This window comes from Eschrichtius robustus, chromosome 3 (genome assembly GCF_028021215.1).
Source record: "Eschrichtius robustus isolate mEscRob2 chromosome 3, mEscRob2.pri, whole genome shotgun sequence".
Taxonomy (NCBI): domain Eukaryota; kingdom Metazoa; phylum Chordata; class Mammalia; order Artiodactyla; family Eschrichtiidae; genus Eschrichtius; species Eschrichtius robustus.
In genome coordinates, this window is record NC_090826.1 from 58,163,038 (window position 1) to 58,181,565 (window position 18,528).

The 18,528-nt window shown below is 37.4% G+C and overlaps 1 protein-coding gene across 1 annotated transcript in view; it reads right to left on the reverse strand.

Annotated features, from left to right (window-relative positions):
* C3H1orf141 (chromosome 3 C1orf141 homolog) overlaps nucleotides 1-18,528 on the reverse strand; it is a 78,110-nt gene that overhangs the window by 31,439 nt on the left and 28,143 nt on the right. Inside the window, exon 5 of the mRNA XM_068537546.1 lies at nucleotides 1,035-1,177. Coding sequence (XP_068393647.1) covers nucleotides 1,035-1,177 — 143 coding nt within the window. The remainder of the gene's footprint in view (nucleotides 1-1,034; nucleotides 1,178-18,528) is intronic.

The following is an 18,528-nucleotide window of genomic DNA, read 5'->3' on the forward strand; positions in this document are numbered from 1 at the left end:
CATTTTCCTCACTCTTACAAAAGGGTCAAAAAGGAACGTCCCTGGTGGTCCAGTGATAAAGAATCTGCCTCACAATGTAGGGGACGCAGGTTCCATCCCTGGTCAGGGAACTAAGATCCCACATGCCACTGTGCAACTAAGCCCGTGCGCCACAGCTACTGAGCTTGCACACCTCGACTAGAGCCCGTGTGCTGCAAACTACAGAGCCCTTGCGCCCTGGAGCCTGTGCACCACAACTAGAGAGAGAAAACCCGCACGCCACAACTAGAGAGAAGTCTGCGCACCACAAGGAAGAGCCTGCACACCGCAACGAAAGATCCCACATGCCTCAATGAAGATCCCGCGTTCCAACTAAGACCCCACGCAGCCAAAAATAATAAATAAAATAAATCTTTAAAAGAAAAAAAGGGTCAAAGAGCTTTTCTCCTTTTCAGTGGGTGCTGTTACCAGTTATCTTGAATAGTGGTCACCATCTTTTACAGCAAGGCTAGGAGGACAAGCTAGTTGCTGAGACAGTAGAGGCAAGTTGAGGAAAGATGGAGAAGCTGGATATTTGATGGCATCATTAAATCCCTGAATTAACCTGGAGCTGCCTTACTGATGGACTTCTTGTTATTTGAGATTATAAATATCTTTTTTGTCTAAATCATATGTAGTTAGTTTTCTTTTAATTGCAGCTAAAAGTGTCCCAACTATTCAAGATGAATAGGAATCTATCAGAAGAAGTATGTTCTGAGCATAAAGAACAGAGTGGGTCAATCACACAGTACTTGGAACAGACTGTTTGTTGTGATTAGACTCAGTATAAGCAAAGGACAGAATAGACGACTGGAAAGATATTATATGCCATACTAAGGACTCTAAGCTTTACCATTTTTGTTATAGAGTCTTCAGATGTTATTAAGTAGTGAAATAATGTGGTAATATGATTAGATACTGATATTCCTTGGCTAAAGATTTTCTTAATGACTATATCTTAAAGTTAGATGCAGTTAATTTTCAGTTATTTCAATATAAACACACAATGTGTATACCTGTAAATAGAGTCTTTTTCATTCTTATAAGCATTAGACTGAATGCTGGGTACCGGAGAAAAGATTGTAGAACCCAATGTTCTACTACGTTGTTGTTGTCTATGCTGTGAATACAGTTCATGGAAGGGCTTAGCATATTCCGCCTAAACATAAAGAAAAGGGGAAACTATCTTAGAAATTATTTTTTCCATGTCTATATTGATAAATAATTTATACTTGATTATTCATATTTGGAATAGCTAATTATGATAACTAACAGCTGACTAGATCTTTAAATAATTTCAAATATAATGCTTATTTAATCCTCAAAAAAAAAAGCCCTATGAAATAGATGTTATTACCACTTCATAGGTAAGGAAACAAATCTACAGAAATTAAAAAATTTGCCTATGCTCACACTTTTTACTAACTTTTATTTTCTTTGTCTCTAAAACTTAGCCATTATTTTCATATAAAATGTATTTCTCCAAACGCAGGGAAAGTCTTAAGTTTAAATACTGAGAAAAAAGCCCTCTTGGTTTAAACAGAAACTTTACTGTCTCATACACAGAGCAGGTACAGCAGACTAGCTCTGAGTAAAGGGGGAGAAACTGTAAAAAAGTGATCCAGCTTTACCTAGTGTCTCAGATTGTCTCTGTATATTTCTATTTAAATATAATTATTTAGATACCCAAAATAAACATGCATATATAAGTATAAACTGCGTAACTTGTGACTGTCCATCAACCAACCAAACAAATATTTGTTTAGCACCTACAATTTTTTTTCACACTAGGCACAGAATATATTTCATTCTGGATAATATGAGATAAAAATTTAAAATATGACAAAAATCCAGGCCATAAAGAATTCACATTCTAAATATATATGATTAGCATGCATGAATCATTGGCAAATAATGTAATAAGATAATATCACTAAGAACCAAACCAATCAATACAATCTATAAATGAGGAGGAGTTTAGAAGAGAGGGCTGGAATAGACAGGAAACATTTCATCAGTGAGGAAGAACTTAATGCTGGGATTTGGAGATAAGGACATATCAGGAGAGGCCAACAACATACATCCAGGGTATTCATAAGACAGTCAACAGCATATTCAAAGCCAGGTGGGGCAGGGGAGCATTTATCATTTGTTGTGTATAAAGGGTAAGTTTCAATAGTCAAGAAGGATGGTTGTGAGAGGGATAGACTATTGATGTCTTCAAAGTCAAACAGATAAACTTTAACATAAAGAAAAATGGCCAAAATTGACTTGAGAAGAAGTAGAAAATTTGAGCATACCAATAATTCTTAAAAGAAATGTAAAAAAGTTTCAAATAACTACCTTTAAAAAAGTAACCCAGCCCAAATAGATTTATACATAGGTTCTTTCAAATTTTTATGCAACAAATAATTCTTATGCAATATAATATCAGTTAAATTAAAAAATAAATAACAACAAAGACTTTTCAGTTCTTTTTATAGCTGACATAGTCTTGACACCAAAGTCTGAAAAGATCATGCACCAGAAGAAGCCTATAAGCTAATTTCACATGTGACTTCAGGCGATTTCACAAATTCAAAATAAAATACTACTCAACACTATACTAATGGAACAATTTGTAATGGCTAAACAAAATTATCAGGAAACTAAAAGCTCCTAATAGTTCTAAGTTATTATAATTTGTCTCCCAATAGATCAAAGGAGAAAAATAATGTAATTATTTTAATAGCTGTAATATTTAAAATACATTTGATAAATTCAGTAACCATCATTGATAAGAACTGTAATAAAACTAGAGAGAATACTTTCTTAATATGATAAAGAATATCTTAGCAAAATTTAAAAAATTATACCCATATAAAACCAATAACTAATATTATGGTTAATGACAATACGTTAGTGTGTGGCAAGACAAGAGTGACACCTATCATCACTATTATTTATAGATGTTTAGGAAATATTGAGCAATGCAGTAGGAAAAGATAATGGAAGTAGTAGAAACTCTGGAAAATTCTTATTCAGTATGGCTGAGTAAGCCTCTATCAGAGCCACCTTCTCTCAGATAAAAACTATAAACTCTAGACAAAATACTCTAGAAAACACACACACATACACACACACAAATTGCCTGAAGGTCCTGGAGAATGAACAAAAGCAGGTGACAAAGAAAAAGCATTGAAACTTGGAATTACTGACTTGCGTAGAGTGAAGTTTCTATTTTTATGGCTTTTAGTTTGAAGGCAGGCCAAAGTATAGGACATCTAAAACTCTGATAGAAAACTTAAGTTCTTTCTGGCCAGAAGAACCAGAGGAAAAAGTTCAGGCTGACCAAAACTTCTGGGAAATGAGAAGGGAATGATAGAAAGAAGAGTGCCAAAGATGATAGCCCCATCTTTAATGTATAGACCCTGTCCAAGTCTCTTGCTGACCCATGAACGATGCACGTTTAGGGAAAACTGCAAGTGGCCCAGCTAAGGATATAACAACTGAACTGAAATTTGAGCTGCTGCTATAGGGACAGAGTATATTTTGAGCCCAACCAAGTTAGCTGACTGCTAAAACAGTAACATCATTACTCTTTGTAGGAATATAACAGACTCTGGAGTCTCCACATTATAACAGTTGTGGTGTCCAGGATAAATCCAACTTAACATACAAAGACCAGGAAAATGAAACCTAGTCTCAACAGAGAAGGCAATCAATCAAAACCAACCTTGAAATGACCCAGATGTTGGAATTATCAGATTTTATGGCAGCTATTATAATTATGCTCAGTGAAAAAAGTAAAATATGTTCACAGTGAATGAAGAAAAAGGAAATCTTAGAGAAATAGAAACTATTTTCAAAAATGGAAATTTTAGAACTGAAAATATATAATACCTGAAATAAAAAAACTCACTGGTTGACTTTAAAACAGAATGGAGACATCAGAGCAAAGAGTCAGGGAACTTTAATACAGACCAATAGAAGTTACCCAATATGAAAAAAGAGAGGAGAAATTTTTTTTTTTTAGAGGGATTCAGAGACATATATGTCCCTGTGAGAAAACAATAATGAAAAGTCTGAGCCTGCTCACCTACCCTGTGATCTCAGGCCACAAGTCTCTGGACAGGAGGCTGGCTGCTGTAGGAACTCGATAAATACTTGCTGAACTCAAAAAAGAAAAAAAAGAAAAGTCTGATATATGTGTAACAAGAGTCCCAGAAGGAGAGGAAAGGTAGAATGGGGTAGAAAAATATTTAAATAAATAGTGGTCAGATGAAATATGATCTTAATTTGATGAAAGACATAAATTTATAAATTCCAGAAGCTTAATGAACCCTAAGCAGGATAATTAGAAGAACACCATGCTTAAGCACATAATCAAACTGCTGAAAACCAAATATGAGGAAAACATCTTTAAGCAGCCAGAGAAAAACAAGTTATACACACAGGGGTATACTTTGAACAATTCAAAACACCCCTGACTTCTCATCAGAAACTATGGCGGTCAGAACTGTGAAGGCCAGTAGATATTGGAACATCATCAATATGCTGAAAGAAAAAAAAATTATCAGCCAAAATTTTGTGTCAAGCAAAAATTTCCTTCAGAATATCCTTAAGACACTTCCAGGTAAAAGAAAACAGAGAATTTGTTGCCAGCAGACCTTCACTACAAAATATACTTAAGGGAGTTCTTCAGGCTAAAGGGAAATGATAACAGATGGAAATATATCTTCAGGAAGTACTGAAGAGCATCAGATCTGGTTGTATTTGGTTGTTTTTTTACTCTGTTACTTTCTTTAAAACATATAGGAGTGTTGAAAGCAAAAATTATAGTATTGTCCTATGGGGTTTATAGTAATACATGAAAACTATATTATGAAAGACAGGGTTAGTAAATGGATTTATACAATTTAAAAGCTTCTAAATCTTTATGTGAAATAGTACAATTTTACTCTAAGTAGGCTTTGAAAAGTTGATGATGTATATTTTAATCCCTAAAGATACCACTAAAAAATCCAAACACAAAGAGGTACAGCTAAAAGTCAATAAATTAAAATGAAATGTTAAAAAATATTCAAATTATCCAAAAGAAGACAGGAAAAGAAGAACAGAGGAACAAAAAAATGGAGAGACAAACAACCCCCCCAATATTAGTCTTAAATTCATTCATATCAAAAATTACATTAAATATTAATGGACTAAACATTCCAATTAAAAGAAATCCTCAGAATGGGAAAAAAGCAAGACCCAGTTATATGCTGTTTATAAGAAATGTACTTTAACTGTAAGTTGAAAGTAAATTGTTGGAAAAATATATACTGTGTAAATAGGATGCATATGGTGGCTTTATTAATATCAGACAAAATAGACTTCAAGACATAGTATTTGCAGAGATAAAGATGATCAATTCATCAGTAAGACATAAAATTCATAAATATGTATGTACCTGATAACAGAGTTGTAAAATACATGAAGCAAATTGACAGAATAAAATGGAGAACAGGCAACTTTATAATAATAGAGGTTTTAACATCCATCTCTCTGCAACTGGTAGAATAACTAGCTAAACACTCACTAAAGATACAGATGATCTGAACAAAACTATCACCTTAACCTAATTTATAGGTATAGTTACATATTTATATATCTATAACATATAGATATATTCATATGTTTATAAATATATACTTATAGAACACACCCTATAACTGCCAAATACAAATTCTATTCAAGTGCACATAATACTTTCAATAAAACAAACCATATGTTGAATCTTAAAACAAGTCTCAATAAGTTTAGAAAGATTGAAATCCTACAGAATATGTTCTCTAACCACAATGAAAATTAGAAATCAATAAAGTAAGATATCTAGAAAGACTCCAAATATGTGGAACTTCTACAACACACTTCTGCAGGATTCATGTTTTAAGGAAGAAATCATAGAAGAAATTAGATAATTTTTCAAACTGAATGACAGTGTAAATATAACATATTAAAATTAATGGAATTTTAGTTAATGGCACCATCATTTTTCCAGTTCTCCGAAAAAGAAATTTGGGGATTATTATTCTAAGCACCATATCCAGTCACTTAAAAAATTCTATCAAGTTTAACTACTTAATTTCTTTTTGTTTTTGCCTTAAAAATGTTTTTTTATTGAGGTAACATTGGTTTATAACATTATATATATTTCATGTGTACAGCACATATTTCTACTTCTGTATACCTTACAGTGTGCTCACCACCAAAAATTTAGTTTCCATACATTACCATACAGTTTCTTTTTTTTTTTAATAAATTTTTATTTATTTATTTTTGGCTGTGTTGGGTCTTCGTTGCTGCACGTGGGCTTTCTCTAGTTGCAGTGAGAGGGGGCTACTCTTCATTGACGTGCACAGGCTTCTCATTGTGGTGGCTTCTCTTGTTGCAGAGCACGGGCTCTAGGAGTGCAGGCTTCAGTAGTTGTGGCTCACGGGCTCTAGAGCGCAGGCTCAGTAGTTGTGGTGCATGGGCTTAGTTGCTCTGCAGCATGTGAGATCTTCCCAGACCAGGGCTCAAACCCGTATCCCCTGCCTTGGCAGGTGGATTCTTAACCACTGCGCCACGAGGGAAGCCCCACCATATAGTTTCTAACTACTTTATTTCTCTCCAATCAGTGCCCTCCACTACATTCCCATTGCTACTACTTTGGTTCAGTGCCTCACCATCTCTTACCTTGTAGATTTATGGAAAAGATATAGCAACAGATGATATATTTGTCTAAGAAGTATTTTGGTAAAAGTCAAACAAAAACTCATTGAATGAGCAAGGCCTTTCAGGAGTCAGTGTGAATGTAGATGAGGGGAACTGATAAAGGTGTTAGTAGTTTTACAGGGGAGCGGGCTTTCTGAGTCAGTGTGATGGACCATGCTGTTTACAGCCATATCTTATTGAGAGCCTTTTACAATTGTGGCAAAGGAGTAAAAAAAAGAATCAACCTATAATAGAAAGAGAACAGGTAGGGGTGTGTGCGTGCGTGTCAGAGAGAGAGAGAGAGAGAGAGAAAGAGAGAGGTGTTAGCACATGGGAGAGTTCAAACAGATTTCTGAAAGACATAAAGTTAATTGAAGCTAGTAGCATAGTAGTGGGGGGGTCACTAAAAATTGTTATCTTTCTATCTTTCGGCTTAAAGTTGGCTTAAAGTTGGCAGATATTGAAGATGGGAATGAGAACAAAAGTTGTAAAAGAGACACGTTAACTGAAATTCTGTTATGAAATTTCTGAGCCAGTTGCCAATTCCCCCATCTCCTAGTTACCCTATCCCACATAGAGAGTTACAGGAAATTAATCCCAGGCTAAAATAAGTGGCTTTCTCTTAATGAACTTCTGCTAGTATGGGTTTTGGCTCCCCAAAGTAAAGCTCTTCACATGTTAGCATCTGGGAGGAAGGCTACCAGGCAAACTGCCTACTCTCTGCCTTCTCATCCTAAAGTAAAGCTAGCTGGTTGAGAACTCTACCATATACACAGAACAGTTAGTGTTCAATTCTGGAGAGAGACTTATTTATAAAATTAATGGCAGTTTCCTGGAAAAATTAACTCATATCTTTATTTTTAAATATGAACAAATGAAGATTTACCAGATATGATAAAAATCAGCAACTTCAAAGGTACATATGATGATAAACAAAAAGGACAGAACAAAAAGAATACCAGAAGAAACAGATAATTCAAGAAACAGAAAATAACTTAAGAAAATATGAACTCTGCTCAGAAAAATTAGAGAACAAATGTTAATAGGATTCTATGAAAATTTAAAAAAAAACATAACCAAGAACAATAAAGAAATTTTGGAAATTTAAAATACGATTACTGAACAAAAATGCAATAAAAAGACCAGAAGAAAGAGTTACGGAAACGTTCCATAATACAGGGAAAATTTTCAAAGAGACAAAAATAGAGAAAAGTGATGTAGAGAATCAATCCAAGATGTCTAATATTTGGCCATTAGAGAACAGAAAAAATAGTGGAAAGGAAAATGGAAAAGAAGTAATGGAGGGCGGCTTCCCTGGTGGCGCAGTGGTTGAGAGTCTGCCTGCCAATGCAGGGTACACGGGTTCAAGCCCTGGTCTGGGAAGATCCCACATGCCGCGGAGCGACCAGGCCCGTGAGCCACAATTGCTGAGCCTGCGCGTCTGGAGCCTGTGCTCCGCAGCAAGAGAGGCTGCGACAGTGAGAGGGCCCGCGCACCGCGATGTTTAAGAGTGGACCCCACTTGCCGCAACTAGAGAAAGCCCTCGCACAGAAACGAAGACCCAACACAGCCATAAATACATAAATAAATAAATAAATAAAAGAAGTAATGGAAAGACATTTTTTAGACCTGAATAAAGCACACTTAGGCATAACCTCAAGACATTTCAAAACAACATTGATAAAGAGAAGATCCTAAAGTTTTCCAGAGAAAAAACTATCACTTACAAAAGACCTGGAACTTTTCATTAGCAACTTTGAATGGTATAGGACAGTGGAGCATTGTCTCTAAAGTTTAGAGAAAAAAAGATTTTCTACTCAGCCAAATTATCAGTCAGGTATATGGGGAAAATAAATACATTCTCAGACATTCATGTACCATTTCTAGGGAAGTTTCTTGAAGATGTAGTCTAGGAAAGTAAAGATTAAATCCAAGCAGAAATAAGGCATGGGATATTAGAATCTGGAAACTAAACCAGGAGTGGGATGACCCAGTGACAACTGCAGAGCAGGCTTAAAAGCAGCGAGTCAAATGTAGAGCAAGAAGTCTCTGGGCTCCATGAACAATTCCTCCAAGAAGACGGGAATGGATTCCACTAAACAGAATGAGAAAGGAAACTTAATCATATTCACATATTGGAGGTGGCATATCTTAGGGGTAAAGAGCATGAATTAGACTGCTGGGTTCTTCCTGGCACTGTTACTTATAATTTGATTTCAGCCAAGTTCCTTATTTTCTTTGTGCCTCTTTTTTCTCATCTATAAAATAGGAATAATAATAGTACTTATTTCACTGGGTTCTTGAAGGTGTAAATCATACATGTATACATATACTTCATATAAATGAAAATATTGTACATCTATTATATATTATATATATCTTTGAATATATGGGTATATATATGCATTTGAACAGTGCTTGGCACACTCAAGTACTACATAGATGTTTGCTATTATTATCATTCACCACAAGAAAAAAGAAAGGCAACTAGGAACTCCAGAAAAAGTACACAAGACGGTCAAGATCTAAATATAAGGGAAATTAATATATGGCATTATTTTTTAGAAGCTGACGGAGAATAAGAAAAGAGAGCCTATTGTTTTTACACTGTACCCATTGAGAAGAAACATAGTCCTAGCACACTACTTTGTTCTACAATAAACAATTATTTACAAAAATGTAATAATATAAATGCTGTTTATAGCGTTTTTAGTTTTAGAATTAATCTATAGACAAAACATAAAGGCTTAAATCAGAGTTGCAAAGTGAGTATAATCATTGACCTCACAAATGTAAAAATAAAGATATACTTGACCTAGGGAAGAAGATGTGGAGGAAAGGCTAAAACTGCTAAGATCTTTCATCTTATGTAAAGAGGAATCAGGAGTTAGTGATTAAAGTTGATAGGAAAGAAAAAAGTATTTAGATATATTATTTCAAAGTTAAAACAGAAGAAGCAGAAAAGTAACTATCAAAGATACAGAAGAGGAAAGAGGGAGAGAGGTGAGATGTAGTGTAAATAAACTAATTCAAATCTTTGTTTTTGATTATGCAGTAGATAATGCTTAAAGTTGATAAATAAAAAATTAGCAGTAGAAGCTCATTCTTTAGAATTATAGAGCTAATCATAAGAGGAATTGAAACTCCAAAAGGTTAAACATGGTTGCTTCTGAAAAGAGGAAATTAGAATAGGAAGAATGGGTGCAAGGGCTTTGTGTTTGTATTAGCCTTTCTGTATTATTTAATTTAAAAAGGCATATGGGACGAGGCAAGATGGCGGAAGAGTAAGACGCGGAGATCACCTTCCTTCCCACAGATACAGTAGAAATACATCTACACGTGGAACTGCTCCTACAGAACACCCACTGAACGCTGGCAGAAGACGTCAGACCTCCCAAAAGGCAAGAAAATCCCCACGTACTTGGGTAGGGCAAAAGAAAAAAGAAATAACAGAGAAAAAAGAAATAACAGAGACAAAAGAATAGGGACGGGACCTGCACCAGTGGGAGGGAGCTGTGAAGGAGGAAAGGTTTCCACACACTAGGAAGCCCCTTTGCAGGCAGAGACTGCGGGTGGCAGAGGGGGGAAGCTTCGGAGCCATGGAGGAGAGTGCAGCCACAGGGGTGCGGAGGTCAAAACGGAGAGATTCCCGCATGGAGGATCGGTGCCGAGTAGCACTCACCAGCCCGAGAGGCTTGTCTGCTCACCTGCCGGGGCGGGCGTGGGCTGGGAGCTGAGGCTCGGGCTTCGGTGCTAGCCGGGAGGGAGTCCGGGAAAAAGTCTGCAGCTGCTGAAGAGGCAAGAGACATTTTCTTGCCTCTTTGTTTTGCGGCGCGCAAGGAGAGGGGATTCAGAGTGCCGCCTAAACGAGCTCCAGAGACAGGCGTGAGCCGCGGCTATCAGTGCGGATCCCACGGCAACAGGGGCGCAGAGGGAAAAACGGAAAGATTCCCGCACGGAGGCTTGACGCCGAGCAGCACTCACCAGCCCGAGAGGCTTGTCTGCTCAGCTGCCGGGGCGGGCGTGGGCTGGGAGCTGAGGCTCGGGCTTTGGTGCTAGCCGGGAGGGAGTCCGGGAAAAAGTCTGCAGCTGCCGAAGAGGCAAGAGACTTTTTCTTGCCTCTTTGTTTCACGGCACGCAAGGAGAGAGGATTCAGAGCGCCGCCTAAACGAACTCCAGAGACGGGCGCGAGCCACGGCTATCAGCGCGGACCCCAGAGGCAGGCGCGAGCCGCGGCTATCAGCGTGGACCCCAGAGGCGGGCGCGAGCCGCGGCTATCAGCACGGACCCCAGAGGCGGGCGTGAGCCGTGGCTATCAGCACGGACCCCAGAGACGGGCAGGAGACGCTAAGGCTGCTGCTGCCGCCACCAAGAGGCCTGTGTGCGAGCACAGGTCACTCTCCACACCGCCCCTCCCGGGAGCCGGTGCAGCCTGCCACTGCCAGGCTCCCGTGATCCGGGGACAACTTCCCCGGGAGAACGCACGGCGCGCCTCAGGCTGCTGCAACGTCATGCCGGCCTCTGCCGCCGCAGGCTCGCCCCACATCCGTACCCCTCCCTCCCACCGTCCTGAGTGAGCCAGAGCCCCCGAAGCAGCTGCTCCTTTAACCCCATTCTGTCTGGGCGGGGAACAGACGCCCTCAGGCGACCTACATGCAGAGGGGGGTCCAAATCCAAAGCTGAACCCTGGGAGAAGTATGAACAAAGAAGAGAAAGGGAAATCTCTCCCAGCAGCCTCAGAAGCAGCAGATTAAAACTCCACAAACAACTTGATGTGCCTGCATCTGTTGAATACCTGAATAGACAACGAATCATCCCAAATTCAGGAGGTGGACTTTGGGAGCAGGATATATTTTTACCCTTTTCCTTTTTTTGTGAGTGTATATGTGTATGCTTCTGGGTGAGATTTTGTCTGTATAGCTTTGCTTTCACCATTAGTCCTAGGGTTAGGTCCGTCCATTTTTTTTTTCTTTTTTTACTTAAAAATTTGTTTTTTCCTAATAAATGTTTTTCTTAATAATTTTTCCTTATTTCCTATTTTTAGAAACTAAAAAAAATTTTAATAAGTTTTTTCATATTTTTATTTAAAAAAATTTTTTTCTTAATAAATTTTTTCTTATTTTTTATTATAAAAAATTAATAAATCTATTTTTAAAAATTAAAAAAAAATTTTTTCTTAATTTATTCTTAATTTTTTTTCTTATTTTTTATTATAATAGTTTTATTTTATTTTATTTTATCCTCTTTCTTTCTTTCTTCCTATTTTTTTCTCCCTTTTATTCTGAGCCGTGTGGATGAAAGGCTCTTGGTGCTCCAGCCAGGCATCAGGGCTGTGCCTCTGAGGTGGGAGAGCCAATTTCAGAACACTGGTCCACAAGAGACCTTCCAGCTCTACGTAATACCAAACGGCAAAAATCTCTCAGAGATCTCCATCTCAACATCAAGACCCAGCTTCATTCAACGACCAGCAAGCTACAGTGCTGGACACCCTATGCCAAACAACTAGCAAGACAGGAACACAGCCCCATCCATTAGCAGAGAGGCTGCCTAAAATCATAATAAGGCCACAGACACCCCAAAACACACCACCAGACGTGGACGTGCCCACCAGAAAGACAAGATCCAACCTCATCCACCAGAACACAGGCACTAGTCCCCTCCACCAGGAAGCCTACACAACCCACTGAACGAACCTTAGCCACTGGGGACAGATACCAAAAACAACGGGAACTACGAACCTGCAGCCTGTGAAAAGGAGACCCCAAACACAGTAAGATAAGCAAAATGAGAAGACAAAAAACCACACAGCAGGTGAAGGAGCAGGGTCAAAACACACCAGACCTAACAAATGAAGAGGAAATAGGCAGTCTACCTGAAAAAGAATTCAGCATAATGATAGTAAAGATGATCCAAAATCTTGGAAATAGAATAGACAAAATGCAAGAAACATTTAACAAGGATGTAGAAGAACTAAAGAGGAACCAAGCAACGATGAAAAACACAATAAATGAAATTAAAAATACTCTAGACGGGATCAATAGCAGAATAACTGAGGCAGAAGAACGGATAAGTGACCTGGAAAATAAAATAGTGGAAATAACTACTGCAGAGCAGAATAAAGAAAAAAGAATGAAAAGAACTGAGGACAGTCTCAGAGACCTCTGGGACAACATTAAACACACCAACATTCGAATTATAGGGGTCCCAGAAGAAGAAGAGAAAAAGAAAGGGACTGAGAAAATATTTGAAGAGATTATAGTTGAAAACTTCCCTAATATGGGAAAGGAAATAGTTAATCAAGTCCTGGAAGCACAGAGAGTCCCATACAGGATAAATCCAAGGAGAAACACGCCAAGACACATATTAATCAAACTATCAAAAATTAAATATAAAGAAAACATATTAAAAGCAGCAAGGGAAAAACAACAAATAACACACAAGAGAATCCCCATAAGGTTAACAGCTGATCTTTCAGCAGAAACTCTGCAAGCCAGAAGGGAGTGGCAGGATATACTTAAAGTGATGAAGGAGAAAAACCTACAACCAAGGTTACTCTACCCAGCAAGGATCTCATTCAGATTTGATGGAGAAATTAAAACCTTTACAGACAAGCAAAAGCTGAGAGAGTTCAGCACCACCAAACCAGCTTTACAACAAATGCTAAAGGAACTTCTCTAGGCAAGAAACACAAGAGAAGGAAAACACCTACAATAACAAACCCAAAATATTTACGAAAATGGGAATAGGAACATACATATTGATAATTACCTTAAATGTAAATGGATTAAGTGCTCCCACCAAAAGACACAGACTGGCTGAATGGATACAAAAACAAGACCCATATATATGCTGTCTACAAGAGACCCACTTCAGACCTAGAGACACATACAGACTGAAAGTGAGGGGATGGAAAAAGATATTCCATGCAAATGGAAATCAAAAGAAAGCTGAAGTAGCAATTCTCATATCAGACAAAATAGACTTTAAAATAAAGACTATTACAAGAGACAAAGAAGGACACTACATAATCATCAAGGGATTGATCCAAGAAGAAGATATAACAATGGTAAATATTTATGCACCCAACATAGGAGCACCTCAATACATAAGGAAAATACTAACAGCCATAAAAGGGGAAATCGACAGTAACACAATCATAGTAGGGGACTTTAACACCCCACTTTCACCAATGGACAGATCATCCAAAATGAAAATAAATAAGGAAACACAAGCTTTAAATGATACATTAAACAAGACGGACTTAATTGATATTTATAGGACATTCCACCCAAAAACAGCAGAATACACATTTTTCTCAAGTGCTCATGGAACATTCTCCAGGATAGATCATATCTTGGGTCACAAATCAAGCCTTGGTAAATTTAAGAAAATTGAAATCGTATCAAGTATCTTTTCCGACCACAACGCTATGAGACTAGATATCAATTACAGGAAAAGATCTGTAAAAAATAAAAACACATGGAGGCTACACAATACACTACTTAATAACGAAGTGATCACTGAAGAAATCAAAGGGGAAATCAAAAAATACCTAGAAACAAATGGCAATGGAGACACGACGACCCAAAACCTATGGGATGCAGCAAAAGCAGTTCTAAGAGGGAAGTTTATAGCAATACAAGCCTACATCAAGAAGCAGGAAACATTTCGAATAAACAACCTAACCTTGCACCTAAAACAATTAGAGAAAGAAGAGCAAAAAAACCCCAAAGCTAGCAGAAGGAAAGAAATCATAAAGATCAGATCAGAAATAAATGAAAAAGAAATGAAGGAAACAAGAGCAAAAATCAATGAAACTAAAAGCTGGTTCTTCGAGAAGATAAACAAAATTGATAAACCATTAGCCAGACTCATCAAGAGAAAAAGGGAGAAGACTCAAATCAATAGAATTAGAAATGAAAAAGGAGAAGTAACCACTGACACTGCAGAAATACAAACGATCATGAGAGATTACTACAAGCAACTCTATGCCAATAAAATGGACAACCTGGAAGAAATGGACAGATTCTTAGAAATGCACAACCTGCCGAGACTGAACCAGGAAGAAATAGAAAATATGAACAGACCAATCACAAGCACTGAAATTGAAACTGTGATTAAAAATCTTCCAACAAACAAAAGCCCAGGACCAGATGGCTTCACAGGCGAATTCTATCAAACATTTAGAGAAGAGCTAACACCTATCCTTCTCAAACTCTTCCAAAATATTGCAGAGGGAGGAATACTCCCCAACTCATTCTACGAGGCCACCATCACTCTGATACCAAAACCAGACAAAGATGTCAGAAAGAAAGAAAACTACAGGCCAATATCACTGATGAACATAGATGCAAAAATCCTCAACAAAATACTAGCAAACAGAATCCAACAGCACATTAAAAGGATTATACACCATGATCAAGTGGGGTTTATTCCAGGAATGCAAGGATTCTTCAATATACGCAAATCAATCAACGTGATACATCATATTAACAAATTGAAGGAGAAAAACCATATGATCATCTCAATAGATGCAGAGAAAGCTTTCGACCAAATTCAACACCCATTTATGATAAAAGCCCTGCAGAAAGTAGGCATAGAGGGAACTTTCCTCAACATAATAAAGGCCATATATGACAAACCCACAGCCAACATCGTTCTCAATGGTGAAAAACTGAAACCATTTCCACTAAGATCAGGAACAAGACAAGGTTGCCCACTCTCACCACTATTATTCAACATAGTTTTGGAAGTGTTAGCCACAGCAATCAGAGAAGAAAAAGAAATAAAAGGAATCCAAATCGGAAAAGAAGAAGTAAAGCTGTCACTGTTTGCAGATGACATGATACTATACATAGAGAACCCTAAAGATGCTACCAGAAAACTACTAGAGCTAATCAATGAATTTGGTAAAGTAGCAGAATACAAAATTAATGCACAGAAATCTCTTGCATTCCTATATACTAATGATGAAAAATCTGAAAGTGATATTAAGAAAACACTCCCATTTACCACTGCAACAAAAAGAATAAAATATCTAGGAATAAACCTACCTAAGGAGACAAAAAGGCCTGTATGCAGAAAATTATAGGACACTGATGAAAGAAATTAAAGATGATACAAATAGTTGGAGAGATTTACCATGTTCTTGGATTGGAAGAATCAACATTGTGAAAATGACTCTACTACCCAAAGCAATCTACAGATTCAATGCAATCCCTATCAAATTACCAATGATATTTTTCACAGAACTAGAACAAAAAATTTCACAATTTGTATGGAGACACAAAAGACCCCGAATAGCCAAAGCAATCTTGAGAACGAAAAATGGAGCTGGAGGAATCAGGCTCCCTGACTTCAGACTATATTACAAAGCTACAGTAATCAAGACAGTTTGGTACTGGCACAAAAACAGAAATATAGATCAATGGAACAGGATAGAAAGCCCAGAGAAAAACCCACGCACATATGGTCACCTTATCTTCGATAAAGGAGGCAAGCATATACAGTGGAGAAAAGACAGCCTCTTCAATAAGTGGTGCTGGGAAAATTGGACAGGTACATGTAAAAGTATGAAATTAGAACACTCCCTGACACCATGCACAAAAATAAACTCAAAATGGATTAAAGACCTAAGTGTAAGGCCAGACACTATCAAACTCTTAGAGGAAAACATAGGCAGAACACTCTATGACATAAATCACAGCAAGATCCTTTTTAACCCAGCCCCTAGAGAAATGGAAATAAAAACACAAATAAACAAATGGGACCTAATGAAACTTAAAAGCTTTTGCACAGCAAAGGAAACCACAAACAAGAACAAAAGACAACCCTCAGAATGGGAGAAAATATTTGCAAATGAAGCAACTGACAAAGGATTAATCTCCAAGATTTACAAGCAGCTCATGCATCTCAATAACAAAAAAACAAACAACCCAATCCAAAAATGGGCAGAAGACCTAAATAGGCATTTCTCCAAAGAAGATATACAGATGGCCAACAGACACATGAAAGAACGCTCAACATCATTAATCATTAGAGAAATGCAAATCAAAACTACAATGAGGTATCATCTCACACCGGTCAGAATGGCCATCATCAAAAAATCTAGAAACAATAAATGCTGGAGAGGGTGTGGAGAAAAGGGAACACTCTTGCACTGTTGGTGGGAATGTAAATTGATAGAGCCACTATGGAGAACAGTATGGAGGTTCCTTAAAAAACTAAAAATAGAACTACCATACGACCCAGCAATCCCACTACTGGGCATATACCCTGAGAAAACCATAATTCAAAAAGAGTCATGTACCAAAATGTTCATTGCAGCTCTATTTACAATAGCCAGGACATGGAAGCAACCTAAGTGTCCATCATCGGATGAATGGATAAAGAAGATGTGGCACATATATACAATGGAATGTTACTCAGCCATAAAAAGAAATGAAATGGAGGTATTTGTAATGAGGTGGATGGAGTTAGAGTCTGTCATACAGAGTGAAGTAAGTCAGAAAGAGAAAAACAAATAGAGTATGCTAACACATATATATGGAATGTAAGGAAAAAACAAAAGGCCATGAAGAACCTAGTGGCAAGATGGGAATAAAGACACAGACCTACTAGAGAATGGACTTGAGGATATGGGGAGGGGGAGGGGTGAGATGTGACAGGGTGAGAGAGTGTCATGGACATATATACACTCCCAAATGTAAAATAGATAGCTAGTGGGAAGCAGCCGCATAGCACAGGGAGATCAGCTCGGTGCTTTGTGACCACCTAGAGGGGTGGGATAGGGAGGGTGTGAGGGAGGGAGATGCAAGAGGGAAGAGATATGGGAACATATGTATATGTATAACTGATTCACTTTGTTATAAAGCAGAAACTAACACACCATTGTAAAGCAATTATACTCCAATAAAGATGTTTAAAAAAAAAGGCATATGTATGTTTTAATTTGTTTTTTAAAAATTAAAGTGTTTTATATAAGATGTTAGTAAATTTATTATGATGAGTAATCATGATGATGTTACAATATATTTATATTTCTTGGGAGATTTTTATTAAACACAAACCTATATAAAACATGTAGATGAGGATAAAACTAATAAGCCAGACAGTGTATTTTGTCAATATTTTTTAAAAGTATAAAAGGTATAAATATGCAATAAAATGACAACATGTTATTAATTATGGTGCAAAGTATGTATTTCTTCATGTTTCATTCTCCAAATTAGCAATAAACAGGGTTAATAATAAGTAAATTAAGTGAGAGAGTGGCATGGACTTAAAATACTACCAAATGTAAAATAGATAGCTAGTGGGAAGCAGCCACATAGCACAGGGAAATCAGCTTGGTGTTTTGTGATCACCTAGAGGGGTGGGATAGGGAGGGTGGGAGGGAGACGCAAGAGGGAGGAGATATGGGGATATATGTATATGTATAGCTGATTCACTTTGTTCTAAAGCAGAAACTAACACACCATTGTAAAACAATTATACTCCAATAAGGATGTTAAAAAAAAAAAAAGAGCCTGCTGAGAAGAGGGGAAGGAGGTCCAGCACTTCAGCTGCCATCTTGCCACAGAGTGGAAAGCCAAGGCAGGAAACCATTGTTGAGAGATGGAGACTGAGCCATTATATCAGCATCATATCAGCCCCTGGATCCAGCTGTGCCTGAAGCTAGACAGCCCTGGACATTTCATGTACATGAGCCAATGAATTCCCTTTTGTGTTTAAAAAATAAATAAATAAATAAAATAATAATAACAATAATAAGTAAATTAACACCTAAGA